Genomic DNA, 16,293 nt, shown 5'->3' on the forward strand with positions numbered 1-16,293 from the left:
GGGCTGGCTTCAAAGTGCAATCCTGTGAACTCCATTCTCCTAAGTAACCAGGATTATCAGCTTGAGCACTGCCCAGCCCTTTAGCATTTCAATTATAGAAATAGCCATTTTTCTACAAACTCCTAAAAACAGGCAGAGTTGGGAAACTCAAAAAAAAATTCTAAAACTAATGCAATTAAAGTATCAAAGATAGCCATCTACTCAGAAGTCAAGTAAGTGAGTTAAAATTATTTTCAAGTTTTTCTTTTCCTAAATAATGACAGGTAGGTGCTAGTAGCTCATCCCTGCCATTCTAGTTACTTAAGAAACTGAAACCTAGGTCACAGTTCAAGGCAGAAAATCTGTAACACTGGGGCCGGGAGTTTGGCCTAGTGGTTAAAGTGCTTGCCTAGCATGCATGAAGACCCGAGTTTGATTCCTCGGTACCACATACATAGAAAAAAGCCGGAAGTGGTGCTGAGGCTCAAGTGGTAGAGCTCTAGCCTTGAGAAAGTCCAAGGACAGTGCTCAGGCCCTGAGCTCAAGCCCAGGACTGGCAAAAAAAAAAAAAAAAAAGAAAATCTATAACACTGTCTCCAATTAACCAGCAAAATGCTGATATGTAGGTATGACTGAAGTGGTACAGTGCCAGCTGTGACTGAAAAGCCTAGCAAAAGTGTTAAGCCCCTGAGTTCTAGCCCCAGAAGTAGTTTAACCAGATAGTTAATAAAGTATTATTCATTGGATGAGCATGGTAGTACATGCCTGTAATCATGGCATTTGGGAGGCTAAGGCAGAAGGATCTGGAGTGAGAGGGAAGCCTAGCCCAGCCTTTAAACATAACATGATAACATGTTTAAAAACAGCCTGGGATACATAATGAGTCATTTACAAAAAAAGAAAGAAAGAAAAAATCTGGCATCTAGCTTTGTCTTATCAAATACATGTAACTGTAAGTAACGATAAAAATATGCACACATGCACGCGCACGCACGCGCGCGCACACACACACGTGCACGCCTGTAATCCTAACTAGTCAGGAGGCTGAGAGCCGAGGATCAAGGTTCAAAGCTAGGACACAAAAGGACCTGAGATTTTTATCTCCAATTATCCTCAAGAAAAACAGGAAGTGGGGCTTGGTCCAAAGGTAGGATGGTAGCCCTGAGCTGAAGAGCTCAAGGACAGCACCCAGGCGAAGTTCAACCCAATGACTAAAAACAAAACAAAACCCCTCTCACTCAGTCAGACAGACAGACAGACAGACAGACAGACTGACACACACACACACACACAGAGTAGAGCCTGCCTTCCAGTCATTTTGATAGACCTATATCACTGGTACTCCAACTAAATTATTATATTCACACCAGTAGATAACAACATTACCTTGAATGTCTCTATGTCTTCTATCTTTACCACAAATTCATCACGCTCTCTGTATTGGCCTTCTCCTCCACTTTCTGTGTTTTCCTCATCTGTAAAACCTTCTATGGCAACAGCGTCCTGTCCTTTTGCAAACTGGTCTGAAGGCAGACCATCAAGTTCAACAGGCTTTGAGGGTTCAGTGCAGTTTATATTTTCCAGGACGTTTATTGCAGATGAAGTAGAGTGGAGAACTTCTTGCTTAGCTGCACCAACAGTGGTGAAGGAAGCAGTACCAGTACTAGTACTGGTAGATGGGCTAGAAGTTGCTACTGATATGGCATCTGAAATTAGAACACATATAAAATCAGAAATATAAATTCTTAAACATTACAGGTTTCTCTATCTCCAATTAACCACCAGAAAAATGGAAGTGGCGCTGTGGCTCAAGTGATAGAGCACTATCCTTGAGCAGAAGAGCTCAGGGACAGTGCCTGGGCCCGGAATTCAAGTCCCATGAACAACAAGAACAACAAAAGCAAATTAAATCTGCATGGCAATAAGACTGCAGACCTTATTACAAACCTCCATCTATGCACTTATCATTTCCCCAAGCTCTGTTCCCCCAAACACTACTTGAAGTGAAAGATAATTGGAAAAAAATCGGGACATATAAAAGAAGATAAGGAAGGGTCTACTAACCAAACCAAATAAAGATGAAAGGCTTGGGGGGAAATGATTTGAAACAGCACTAGTAGCTAGTGAAATAAAAAAAATTATAAAATTCCTAGAAAGATACAAGCTACTAAAAAGTGAACAGAAATAGAAAATCAAAACAGACTAATATCAAATGAAGAGAATTAGGTAATTAAAAGCATCTGATGTACTATAGCAACACAGACAACATAGAACAAACATATAGGAGCATCTAACTGCTGCTGCTGCAAAAAAAAATACTGGCAAAATTATATGCAAAACATCTAGCAACCCCCAAATAGAAAATCTCCTTAACTTGATAAGGTAAGCTAGAAAAAAAGCTACAGTTAACATCATACTTAATGAGGAAAATTTGGATGCTTTTCCCTAACAAGTATATCTACAAGTTATCCTTCATTTTAGAACCTTACATAAAAAAAATCCTAAGAAACTTGCAATGCTGTTTAGAATAAATTAAGACATTGATTGCAGAAACAAAAATCTACTTTATTTATAAAAACTGTAATGAACAATCTAAGATAAAAGTTTACACTGTGAAAACTATCAAACATTTTTCAAAGACTTTAAAAAGAAGTCAGAGGGGAAGGACACACCTGTAATTCTAGCTATTGCTTCTAACCCTAACCATTCAGAAGGAAGTGGCAGGAGGCCACCGTAGACAAAGTTAGCCAAGAAAATGAAAAGGGTTGGAGGCACAATTCAAGTGGTATGTAGGCAGGTGTGAGGCACTGAGCTCAGCCCCAATGACATATACATCATAATACTCAACATTGTAGATAGCAAGCAATAGTACCCAAACCAATTTAAAGATTTAACTCAGTTATCCGGTCCCAACCAAATTCCCTCACCACTACTGCCAGCCCTGGGGCTTGAACTCAGGGCCTGGGCACTGTCTTGAGATTTCTCAAGGCTAGCACTCTACCACTTGAGCCACAGCACTACTTCTGTTTTTGTTTTTTTTCCCATGCATATGGTACCAAGGAATCAAACTATTTCTAGTTTTTTCTGTGTATGTGGTATCAAGGAACCAAATCGAGGGCTTCCTGCATTCTAGTCAAGCACTCTACCAATAGGCCATATTCCCAGCCCAATCTTACAGTTTTTGTTTTGTCAGTTGTGGGGCTTGAATTCTGGGCCTGGGCACTGTCCCTGAGCTCTTCAGCTCAAGGCTACCAACCTACCAACCACCTGGAGCCACAGGACCACTTTGTTTTCTGGTGGTTAATTAGAAATATGTCTCTCTCAAGACCTGCCCAGGCTGGCCTTGAACTTCGATCCTCCTATATCAGCTTCCTGAGTAGCTAGGATTACAGGTGTAAGCCACTGCGCCTGCCTTATAGTTTGTGTGTTTGCATGTGCATGTGTGTATTATTTTTGTCAGTCGTAGGGCTTGAACTCTGGGCCTGGGAACTGTCCCTAAGTTCTCCAGCTCAAGGCTACTACCCTATCCCTTGAGTCACAGCACCATTTCTGATTTTCTAGTGGTTAATTGGAGATGGGTCTCATGGACTTTAGTGTCCTGATGGCTTTGAACTATGATCCTCAGATCTCAGCCTCCTGAACAGCTAGGATTACAGGTGTGAGCCACAGTGCCCAGCTATAGTTTTTTTTTTAATAAGTGCATTTTCCCTATTATTTGACACACTGATCTTCAAATTCTAATCAAAGTGAAAAAGACATAGAATCAAGACAATCTTGAAAACTGAAAAACATTTCACAACTTTAAAGCTTGCTATAAAGCTGTAAGATAGTGGTATAGAGATTTTTCTTCATAATATGTTATAGAACTCTTATGCCACCATATCCAAGACTTATAACCAATTTTAATAGCGAGCAAAGGCCAGTAATCTCAGCATTTAGGAGGCTATGATTAGAGGCTCATTAGTCTGAAGCCAGCCTGGCTACATAGCAAGACCTTGTCTAAGAAAACAAAGACAATGCCATCTTCAACAAAAGCAGAAAATATAAATTAAATAAACACATAGGAAAAAAAAACCCCAAGAGTCACAAAAAATAAAAATAATTTGTGAAAGGATATAAACATTAATTTGTCTAAAGATAAAAGGCCGATCAAAATTAGTTATAAGATGAATACAAATCAGAAATACAACTTCATGCCCACTAGGGCAGCAATAATTAATCATATAGACAGTAACAAGTGGCACCAAAATATAAAATAATTCGAACTTTATAGACTGTTGACAGGACTACAAGACAGCCACTAGGAGAACAACCATAGCTATTTTTCCATAAAGCATGGGAGATATTTTATGACGTGAATTGTAATTCAGTAACATTGACACTTTGAAGGACATACAGGATTCCTAGGCTTAGGAACAAATACAGCAATCTCATGTTATCCTGAATAATATAGATAAAATAAAAATAGTAGCATACACAATAATAGTAAAAACACAAAGATTTGTGATTCACTTGCTCATACTAAGCTGCAGGCAAAGGGGCATTTGATTACCAGCTGCAAAAGCTGTACCCTAAAAAAAAGGAAATTCTACTTTCCAAGAGTGATGAAAGAGCTGAGGTACAATCAAAGAAGAGCTCAGCAAGGAAACCACAAACTGAGTGAGAACACAGGCCTGGAAGGAAGGGAAGAAACATGGAGGAAAGAAGGAAGAGGTTGGGGGAGGGAGCTAAAAAATAAAAAAATACAAGAGAGCAAAGGAAGTTAGTTCTTGTAATAAATTAAAACAAGGCTCATATATTCATGAGACCCTCTAATCAAAGAGACAAGCCAGTTGGGAAAACAAAATAATCACATTCAGAGCTCCTACTTTATAGAGTTTTGGTCTTAAATAACAAATGCATTTTATAATACTAATATTTTTATCACAAAAATATACATAGAGCTGGGTACAGTGGCTCACGCTTATAATCCTTGCTACTCAGGAGGATGAGATCTGAGGATCGTGGTTCAAAGCCAGCCCAGGCACAAAAGTCCATGCAACTCTTATCTACAATTAACCAGCAGAAAACTGGAAATGGTGCTGTGGCTCAAGGAGTAGAGCGATAGCTTTGTGCTGAAGAGCTCATGGACAATGTCTAGGCCTAGAGTTCAAGTCTCACAACCCACCCCCCCCCCCCACACACAAAAGCATAGAAATGGTAGCTGACATATTTAGATAAAATGTTCTATTAACTCTAACATAATATTACGTTTTTTTGTTTGTTTCTTGGTGGGTGATGGGGCTTGAACTCTAGGTTTGGGGGCTGTCCCTGAGCTTTTCACCTTCATCTCAAAGAACCACAGCCCCACTTGCCACTTGCCATTTTCTAGTAATTAATTGGAGATAAGAGTGGGAGGAGGGGATCAGGAGTTTGGTCTAGTGGTAGAGTTCTTGCCTAGCATGCACGAAAACCAGGGTTCGATTCCTCAGTACCACATACATAGAAAAAAGCCAGAAATGGTGCTGCGGCTTAAGTGGTAGAGCTCTAGCCTTGAGAAAGCCCAAGGACAGTGCCCAGGCCCTGAGTTCAAGGCCCAGGACTGGCAAAAAAAAAAAAAAATAGGACTGGGAGTTTGGCCTAGTGGCAGAGTGCTTACATAGTATGCACAAAGATCCAGGTTTGATTCCCTAGTACCACATACATAGAAAAGGCCAGAAGTGGTGTTGTGGCTCAAGTGTGGTAGAGTTCTACCCTTGAGAAAACCCAGGAATAGTGCTCAGGCCCTGAGTTCAAGCCCCAGGACTGACAAAAACAGAGTCTCACAGACATTAGTACTTGGGCTGGCTTTAAACTGAGCTTCTGAGAAAGAGAGTTAAAAGCCTAGAGTAAGAGTAACATGCATATACATTAGAAGATTGTTAAATGTAAGTCAAGTTCAAAAGGCTGTACTATCTAAAGTGATATACTAACAGATTTGGGGAAACAAAGAGTGTCTATGACTAGGAAAAGAACAGAAATATTTAAACAAAACTACCAGTGGATTAGGTAAGGAGGAAAATGAATAAGATTCATTCATTCTTTTTTTTCAAGGGGGGGGGGGTGTCAGTCCTAGGGCTTGAACTTAGGTCCTGGTCACTGTCCTTGAGCTTGCTCAAGGTGAGTACCACTCGAGCCACAGCCACTTCTGTGTATGTGGTACTGAGGAATTGAACCCAGGGCTTTGTTTATGCTAGGTGAGCACTCTACCATTAAGTCATACTCTTGGACCAAGGTTCATTTTTTTTTTGGCCAGTCTTGGGCCTTGAACTCAGGGTTTGAGCAGTCCTTGGGCTTTCTCAAGGCTAGAGCTCTACCACTTGAGCCACAGCACTGCTTCTAGCTTTTTTCTACATATATGGTATAGAGGAATTGAACCCGGGTCTTCATGTATGCTAGACAAGCCCTCTACCACTAGGCTAATTGTTTTGGTAGTGCTAGGGAACAGAACCAAGGAACATTCAAAACTTCTAAACTATTTCCCCCACCCCCCCACCCCAGGATTTACTGAAACTGATACACACAATTGGTTTTGAATGTTACTCTCTGCCTTATACTTTACTGTATTTTTTTAATTTTCCACTATAAAAATTAATGCAGGGTCCAGGAGTTTGGCCTATTGGCAGAGCACTTACTTAGCAAGCATGAAGACCCAGGTTCAATTCCTCGGTACCACATATACAGAAAAAAAAAGCTGGATAGGGCTGGGAGTTTGGCCTAGTGGTAGAGTGCTTGCCTGGCATGCACGAAAACCAGGGTTCAATTCCTCCATCCCACATACATAGAAAAAGCCGAAAATGGCGCTAAGGCTCAAGTGATAGAGCTCTAGCCTTGATAAAGTCCAAGGACAGTGCTCAGGCCCTGAGCTCAAGCCCAGGACTGGAAAAAATAATAAAATAATAATATAAAAAAAGCTGAAAAAGTGCTGCGGCTCAAGTTGTAGAGCCCTAGCATTGAGAAAGCACAAGGAAAGTACTCAGAACCCTGAGTTCAAGTCCTGGGGCTGGCAAAAAAAAAAAAAAATTAAAGCAAAACTGGGCGCCTGTTGCTTGTACCTATAATCCTACCTACACAGGAGGCTGATATCTGAGGATCACGATTCAAAGCCAACCCAGGCACAAAAGTCCATGAGACTCTTAGGTCCAATTAACCAGAAAACCGGAAGTGGCTCAATGTGGTAGAGTGCTAGCAGTGAGCAGAAGGGTTCAGGGATAGCACCCAGGCCCAGAATTCAAGCCCCACTATTGACAAATAAACAAATTAAATAAAGCCAATCAGGTGCCTACAGCTCAGGCCTGTAACCTTGACTATTCAGGAAGCTGTGATTAACAGATCTGCAGACATCCTGGGCAGGAAAGTCTGAAATTTTTTTTTGGCCAGTCCTAGGGCTTGAACTCAGGACCTGGTATTGTCCCTGAGCCTCTCTGTGCTCAAGGCTAGCATTCTATCACTTGAGCCACTTCCAACTTTTTCTGGTTAGGTGGTACTGAGGAATCAAACCTAGAGCTTCATGAATGCTAGGCAAGCACTCTACCATTAAGTTACATTCTCAACCTCTGAGACTTATTTAAAAATTTATTATTGGGGCCGGGAGTTTGGCCTAGTGGTAGAGTGTTTGCCTAGCATGCACAAAGACCCAGGTTCAATTTCTCAGTACCACATATATAGAAAAAGCCAGAAGTGGTGCTGTGGCTCAACTGGTAGAGCTATAGTCTTGAGAAAACCCAAGGACAGTGCTTAGACCCTGAGTTCAAGCTCCAAGACTAGAAAAAAAAAAACAAAACAAAAATAAAGATATATGCTAAGGGAACTGGGCATGGTGGCTCATGCCTATAATCCTAACTACTCAGGGGGCTGAGATCTGAGGATCCTGGTTCAAAGCCAGCCTGGGCACTAAAATCCCATGAGACTCTTATTTCCAATTAACCACCAGAAAACCAGAAATGGTGCTGTTGGTCAAGGCGTAGGGGAGTAGCCTTGAGCAGAAGAGCTCAAGAATAGCGCACAGGCCCAGAGGTCAAGCCCCACAACCAAGAAAAAAAAAGCTAAGGGACAGTGCCCAGAGACTTACTTTCTAGCCCCAGTATAAGATATAAGAAAGGAAGGAGGGAAGGAACGAAAATAAGGGAGGAAAGGTTGGGAATGTATTACAGTACAATAGAATTTTATCCTAATGAATGTATTAATAGTCTTTATGAGGTCTTAGGTTTGATTCCAATGCACACAGTTAAGACACCATCAGTGGGTCACACCTATAATCGTAGCTATTCAGAAGGCTGGGGTCTGAGGGTTTCTATTCAGAGGTAGCTCTGGAAAACCAATCTCAGATATTATTTTCAAGTAACTAGCAAAAGCCAGGCTGGATGTGTAGGTCAAGTGGTAGAGTGCCAACTTTAAGTAACAAAATCCTAGTGAAGGCACATGACCTTAATTTCAAGCCCCAGTATAAATACACTAAGAAATTAAAATTAAATCAACTTGTGCTGGACATGATGGTTCACTTCTGTAATCCCAGCTACTTGGGGACAAAAACATGTGAACTTTAGTTCAAGGACTGGCAAAAAGTTTGAAACACTCCTGTCTCTACTAATAAAAAGTTAGGTGCCCAATTGGGAGTTTGACCTAGTGGTAAAGTGCTTGCCTAGCATGCACAAAGACTGGGGGTTGATTCCTCAGTATCACATACATAGAAAAATAGCTAGAAATGGTACTGTGGCTAAAGTGGTAGAGATCTAGCTTTGAGAGAGCCCAAGGACAGTGCTTAGGCCCTCAGTTCATGCCCCAGGACTGGCAAAATGGAAGTTGGATGAGCTGGCATTTACCTGTTATTTCAACTACACTGAAAACATAAATAGAATTGCAGTCCAAGTCCAGGTTGGCCCAGGCATGAATATAACAGATTTGAAAAATGGAAAGCAAAAGGGTAAGAGTGTGGCTCAGATGGTAAAGTACCCACCTAGCAAGCCCAAAGCCCTCAGAGTTCAATTGTAGCACACAAAAAGAAACTCAAAATTTTCAAATTAGTAAAGGGAAAATTACTGATACCATGTAACATCCTTCATATGAGCTTTAAACAAGGTATAGTATACATAATACATGTAAAAGTGGTACCAACATTGTAAAAGAAAGGCAAGGAAGTGATCCATATATAAGTTAGTAAGTGGTAAACTCTAGAGGTCCTGAGCTCAGTTTAACTTTAATATTCAATATACATATTTGTCTATTCTTGCTTCCAATGGAAGGAATTAATGCCATTAATTTTGTTCTATGTCACATTCTGGCCATATCCCATTTTTTTCAATGTTCCACTTTTCTATTTCAAATAGCTTGTTTCTTCAGTTTTAGTTTTGTTTTTAAAACCAAGAATTGTTCCAAAGAGCAAGTTCTTTCTTTGTTTCTTTCTGCTTTTCTAGTCTCAATTTGTAAAATTACTGTAATGTGTTGAGAGCATATGGCTTAAATACCTACTTCTTCAAATTTGAGGAAACTGTTATATATTTTATATGTGTTACATTTCCATATGAGTCATATTTCACAAGCAATTTTGTTTCAACAGAAAATACAGACATGGATAAAAAGTTTTAAAAATGTTAACAAAATTAGTATGACAAGGCTAGAAACAAGTCATTAAGTGAGAAAAAGGGAGTTTTTATTATGATAAAAGGAAATTTAACGACTGCAAAATTTTATGTACCTAATCATATGAGTTCAAAACACATCAGGTAAACAGTTAAAAAAAATAATAAAACATAGTGGGAAACTTTAACACACCTTTCTCAGGAATCAACAGATCAAGCAATCTAAAAATAAATAAGGATAGAGAGAATTTTTAAAAAGTTTTTATCATTATAAAAATATAAATATATACAGAGAATATAAATTTTCATAATGTATACAACCTAGCCTTAGCAACTATGAACATTTTGATATGCTTGTTTCATCCATCTATCAGCTTTAAGTTTGTCTGCCCAGATATTTTAAAGCAAATTATAAAACATTTAACCCATTAAATAAAAAATTAAAAGTTAAGTTATTTGAACAATATCAGGTAAAATTTACTTGTACTACACTGGAACATAATCATTACATAGGACTTTGGCATGCACACACAATGAGATATCAAAGGAGGATACTCTTAGGAGAGAAACAGAAAGGCACAATGCCTAAGTGCATCTGATCATACAAAATAATATTGAAATGAACTCCAGGAAATGGAAACAGGTTTTTTCTTTGTTTCTGTTTTCATTTTCTTTTTGTTTTGTTTATCTTTCTTTGGGAAGGTATGAAGAGGGCACAGAAACGGAGGAACTCACTAGATACTACGTTGAAAATGAACCACACAACTTATGGGTGGAGATGGGAAGGGAAAATTGTGAGAGCACAAGGCAAAGGGTGACATTGTCTAAAAGAAATTCATTCTTTGGGCCAGGAGTGTGGCCTAGTGGTAGAGTGCATGCCAACCACACACAAAGCCCTGAGTTTGATTCCTCTGTACCACATACACAGAAAAAGCCAGAAGTGGTGCTGTGGCTCAACTGGTAGAGCACTAGACTTGAGAAAGCCCAAGGACAGTACTCAGGCGTTGAGTTCAAGGCCCAGAACTGGCAAAAAAAAAAAAAATAGATAGATAGATACAGTCATTTAATTTCTTTTTCTTTCTTTCTTTTTTTTTTTTTTTTTGGCCAGTCCTGGGATTGAACTCAGGGCCTGAGCACTATCCTTGGACTTTATCAAGGCTAGAGCTCTACCACTTGAGCCTCAGCACCATTTCCGGCTTTTTTTCTATGCATGTGGTACCCAGGAATCAAACTCGGGTCTTCATGCATGCTAGGCAAGCACGCTACCACTAGGCCAAACTCCCAGCCATTTAATTTCTTTACTGAGTGAAGAAACCTATCGTTCTTCCATATCTTTCCCAAGCCCACCCATCTAGAATTTCCTAGTTACATTTTAACATATATTCTGAATTTTATAACTATGTTTTTCTATAATTGTATCTATCCATATACCCTCCCTGAGTTCAAGCCCCAAGAATGGCAAAGACAGAAAAAGAAAAGAAAGAGGGAGGGAGGAAGAAATTTATTCTTTACCTGACTATATAACTGTAACCCCTCTGTACATCACCTCTTATAAGAATTTTAAAAAAATTTTAAGCAAAAGCACTAAAATGCAGGAAAATTTACTTGTTTACTTGATACTCACCAGAGACTTCTCTAACAACTGAACATTTGCTAAGCGCACGCGCGAGCTTACGCGCACGCACACACACACACACGCAGTGGCACTATGGCTCCAGGGGGATGGCAGTAGCCTTGAGCTGAAGAGCTCAGGGACAACCCCCAGATCCAGAGTTCAAGTCCCATGACTAACAAAGAACAAGAAAAACCTTGAGCTTTTGTCTGCATGTGCTGGTAACTGGAGCCTGAACTCCAGACTTCTAGTTCTTATTTAGATGGCTTGGCATAGAGTTTAGTGGTGCATTTGCTTAACTGCAAAAGGTCCTTGGCTTGATACCAAGCACCACAAATAATAAGAAAAAAAGCAATGGATAAAATCAAATATCCAAGGGAAGCTCAATGACTTACACCTATAATCCTACCTACTCAGGAGGTTTGAAGTTATCTGGGGCAGGCAAATTTCATACTTTTATCTCCAGTTAACCATCAAAAAGATGACAGTTATATGAAGATAATTATCCTAGGTACTGAATTTATTTTCCTCTCTTATCTCTCTACTGTGGAACAAACGATAACCTCTTTGCAGAATTAACCAGTGTATATATAAGCATGAGAAACTGACTGCCTCTACTAGAGAGCTGGAGAGAGAAACCTTGGGCAAGGCTAAATATAGGTAAAAATCTTTTTTCTTTTTTCTCTCTTTTCCAGGACTGCCTAGACAGAAGCCAAGATCTAAGAAATACAACCCATTGGCAGAGAAAGAGATAGCTAAAATTCTAACAGATCAGCTGTCTCTTTGGCTCCCTAAAGCATGAAGAATACTCTTTTGCTTCCATCAGCTCACTGCTTCAAGGACAGTCCAGTTGCACAGAACTATATTATATCATAATCATATGATACCTAAAATCTCCCAGAAAAAAAACACAGCTAGCCAAAGAGACTGGGCAGGGTGGGAATCAAGTCCAAGTCTCCTGTATCAACTCCATAGGTGTAGAATAGCCACAAAGTAGCATTCAAAGGCTTTGATATCTGAACTACAGAACAGTCTGCCAGCACTTAGTTTCCAGACTAACTGTTTAAACAAGTTCTAAGCAGCAAAGCAAAGGCTCTGAAAATGGGGCCAATGCAGGAATCAACTTACAGAAGATGAGGTAAAATTCATATCCAAATTACCAGATACAACAAAACAAAATCCATATTCTCCAGTGGATTTTAATAGAGTCCAGGAGGTTATAATATAGTATTCAACAAATCAACAGACCAAATTTACAGTCCAAAGTCCACAGAAAGATTCGAAGAAGAGCCAATTCTCAAAGAAAAAAAATGATCACGAGATACCACTACCAATATAATTCAGAAGTAGCTGGGTGTTTATGGCTCATGACTGTAATCCTATCTGCTCAGGAGGCTCAGATCTGAGGATCAGAGTTCAACGCCAGCCTGGGCACAAAAAAAAGGACCTGAGACTCTTATCTCCAATTTACCTCTAGAAAACGAGAAGTGGGGCTTGGCTCAAGATCAGGGCAGTAGCCTTAAGTTGAAGAGTTCAGGGACAGCGCCCAGGTGGAGTTCAAGCCCCATTACCCACAATATTTAAAAAAAAAAAAACTGGAGAAGGGCAGGGAGCATGGACGAGTGGTGCAGTGCCTGCCTAGCATGAACAAAGCCCTGGGTTACACAGAAAAAGCTGGATGTAGTGTTGTGGCTCAAGTGGTAGAATGCTAGCCTTGAGAAAGCTCAAGGACAGTACCCAGGCCATGAGTTCAAGGACTATAAAAAACAAAATCACTGGAGTACAATAGCAGAATAGAGGAACCCAAAGATTCTGTGAACTTCACAAGTCATAGAAATTATGAAACCTGAAGAACAGGAGAAAAAACTTAAGAAAATGGCCGGGGTGGGGGGGGTGGGAGGAAGGAATAGGGGACAAAAGCATGAGAAGGGGTATTAAGGCTGGAGAAGTAATGAACCCATTACCTGATGAATGTTAACTGTAACATTATCCAGACAATAAAATACAATTAAAAAAAAAAAAAAAAAAAGGATGGGGATGGGATGGGGGGAGGGAAATGGGGACCAAGACCCGAGAAAGGGTATCAATGTTTGTGAAGTAATGCACCTTCTTTCTGGTGAATATAATGTAACCCTTCTATTAATTACAATAAAAATATATGAAAAAAAAAAAGGAGCTGGGCCCGGTGGCTCACACCTAGCTACTCAGGAGGCTGAGATATGAAGATCTCGGTTCAAAGCCAGGCTGGGCACTAAATAAAGTCTGTGAGACTCCTTAATTTTCTTTTTTTTCTTTTGGTTGGTCACAGGGCTTGAACTCTGGACATGGGCGCTCTCCCTGAGCTCTTCAGCATAGGGCTACTGCCCTACCCTTGGAGCCACAGCACTACATTCCGTTTTCTAGGGATTAATTGGAGAGAAGAGTCTCAGGTTCTTAGGTTTCGATGCAGGGTCCAGAGTAGCTAGGATTATAGGTGTGGGTCACTTCGTTGGGCTTCTTATCTCTAAGGACAGTGTTCAGGCCTTGAGTTCAAGTTCCAGAAGTGACAAAAAAAAGTTTTCTGTCAATTTATATAAGGGGAAATATAAAACACCTGTATAGCTGTCAGGCACATATGTTTTACTTAAAGTGGTAAAAAATATAACTCAGTAGATGATAAGATTATAAAACATTGGTCTGTATAAAACACTGGTTTATATAATACCTATTCACCAGTGTGTGTTGGTGACTCACATTTGTAATCCTAGCTACTCAGAAGGTTGATATCTGAGGATCCCAGTTCAAAGTCAGCCAGGACAAGAAAGCCCAGGAGACTCTCACCTCCAAATAAAATACCACAAAAGCTGGAAACAGCTGGCAGAGTACAAGCCTTGAGGACAAAAGCTCAGGGATAGTGCCCAGAATTGAGTTCCAGCCCCATGATTGGCACAATTAAAGGGGATTGGAGGGAGGAGACAGACAGCACCAAAACAGAAATACTAAAAACTATTCAAGTAATTTGTAAAAGATAGGAAAAGCCACAGGTGATGGTGGTATAATGCAATCCCAGTGCCCAGGAAACTAAGGCATGAGGATCTCAAGTTTGAGGCTAGCCTGGGTACACAGCAAAACCTAATTTTATTCTTATACACATGTGGACACATGGGCAGACACATATAAACAAGAAAAAACTAAACAGGGACATAATGAAAAAAGTTAATTGCAAGAGATGAAATAAACTTTCCTCATTGCAGAGGACATCATGGTCTACACAGAATATCCTGTGGAATCTAAAAAGAGAAACAAAAGTCCTGGATCACAGTTCAAAGATAAAAGCAGGCAGAAAGTCCTATTTTTGTTTTCAAAATAACCAGCAAAAAGTCAAGCTTAAAGCATAGCTCAAGTAGTAGACTTCACTACTTGGAAGCCAGAGGGACCTATGCTCTACATCCCATATTTACAAGAAAACAACAAAGAGCAAAAGCTTAAGATTTATAATATACACACATTTACACATAGCACCCCAAATATTCAGATATAAATCTAATAAAAACACATGGTAGAATATATCTACCAAAAAGTATAAAGCTGGATGCAGTAGCTCACTCTGAGATCCTAGCTACTCAGGAGACTCAGATCTGAGGATCATGGTTCAAAGCCAGTCTAGGCACCAAAGACTGGTGAGATTCTTATCTCCAATTAACCTCTAGAAAACCCAAAATGGCCCTGTAGTTCAAGAGGTAGGGTGGTAGCCTTGAGCTGGAGAGTTCAGGGACAATGCCCAGGCCCTGAGTTCAAGCCCCAGGACTGGACAAAAGAAAAAAAAAAAACTTATTGTATTTGTTTTCATTTTTTCCAAGGTATTTTTATTATTTTACTTTTTAAAACCAACATGTCCTAATATACACATTTATGGGGTATACTGTGCTGTTTCAATACACACATCCAATGTGTAATGATCAAATTAAGGTAAATGATTTATCCATCACCTTCAATGTTTACTATTTCATTGTTCTGAGAATATTCACAATCCTTTCCAGTCACTACTTGGGAATTTACAAGTAATTATTGTCACCAGTTCCTCTACTATGCTAAAAGACCTTGAAAATTGGTTTGTCTATCCAATTTTACTCCCAGAAGGCTTTTATTTAAGGGAAATAATAACATATAAGTTGAAAACCATGGAAAAAAGAGCTAAAGAGGATAAAATAATTTTGAAAAATAAATTTAGAGGACTCATATTGCTTTTATTTAAGATTTCTCTTTTTTGGGGGAAAGTGGGGGAGTAGGCAGTCCTGGAGCTTGAACTCAGAGCCTGGGCACTGTCTTTTTTCAAGGCTAGTGCTCTACCAATTGAGCACAGTACCACTTGTGACTTTTTCTGTGTGTGTGGTACTCAGGAATAGAACTCAGGGCTTCGTGAATACTAGGGAAATACTCTACCACTGGGCCAAGCTCCTGGCCCAAGATTTACTCTCAAGTTATAGCAATTAAAACAATGTGATATTGGTAAAACATCAACACACATTGTCAATGAAAGAGAATTGAAATCCGGAAATACATCCATATAAATATAATAACTAAGTTTTGACCAAGAGGTGAAAAGCCATCAATGAAGGCATGCTTTTCAAGATATAATATAGAAAGTGATTTCTATACAGACAAAACATCTTGTAGTCAACGGACTCCACTAAAAATTTCTAGAACTTATAAAAATACCTATGGAAAAATAGCAAGATACTACATACTCAAAAATACAAGGACCAGGAGTTTGGTCTAGTGGTAGAGTGCTTGCCTAGCATGCACAAAGACCCAGGTTTGATTCCTCAGTACCACATACCTAGAAAAAAGCCAGTCATGATGCTGTGGCTCAAGTGGTAGAGCTCTAACCTTGAGAAAGTCCAAGGACCATGCTCAGGCCCTGAGTTCAGTCTCCAGGACTGGCAAAAACAAAACAAAACAACACATAGCTTTTCTATATATCAACAAGGAACAGGCTGAGAAAGAAAACCAGGAAAACAATTCTATTCATAATATCTCCTCTCCCCCAGATACCTAGATATTAACCAAGGAAAGTAAAAGACATCTTACAATGAAAAGTATAAAACCTTTCAGAAAAAAAAGTGA

General features: G+C 39.6%; 1 protein-coding gene across 2 annotated transcripts in view; it reads right to left on the minus strand.

Moving 5' to 3' along the window:
- Positions 1-16,293, minus strand: part of Qser1 (glutamine and serine rich 1) — a 54,653-nt gene that overhangs the window by 17,681 nt on the left and 20,679 nt on the right. For both annotated transcript variants that reach the window (XM_090347925.1, XM_090347926.1), the window contains exon 5: positions 1,366-1,685. In XM_090347925.1, coding sequence (XP_090204051.1) covers positions 1,366-1,685 — 320 coding nt within the window. The remainder of the gene's footprint in view (positions 1-1,365; positions 1,686-16,293) is intronic.

This window comes from Megascapheus bottae, chromosome 16, assembly GCF_031878675.1.
Source record: "Megascapheus bottae isolate mThoBot1 chromosome 16, mThoBot2.hap1, whole genome shotgun sequence".
In the NCBI taxonomy this organism is placed as follows: domain Eukaryota; kingdom Metazoa; phylum Chordata; class Mammalia; order Rodentia; family Geomyidae; genus Megascapheus; species Megascapheus bottae.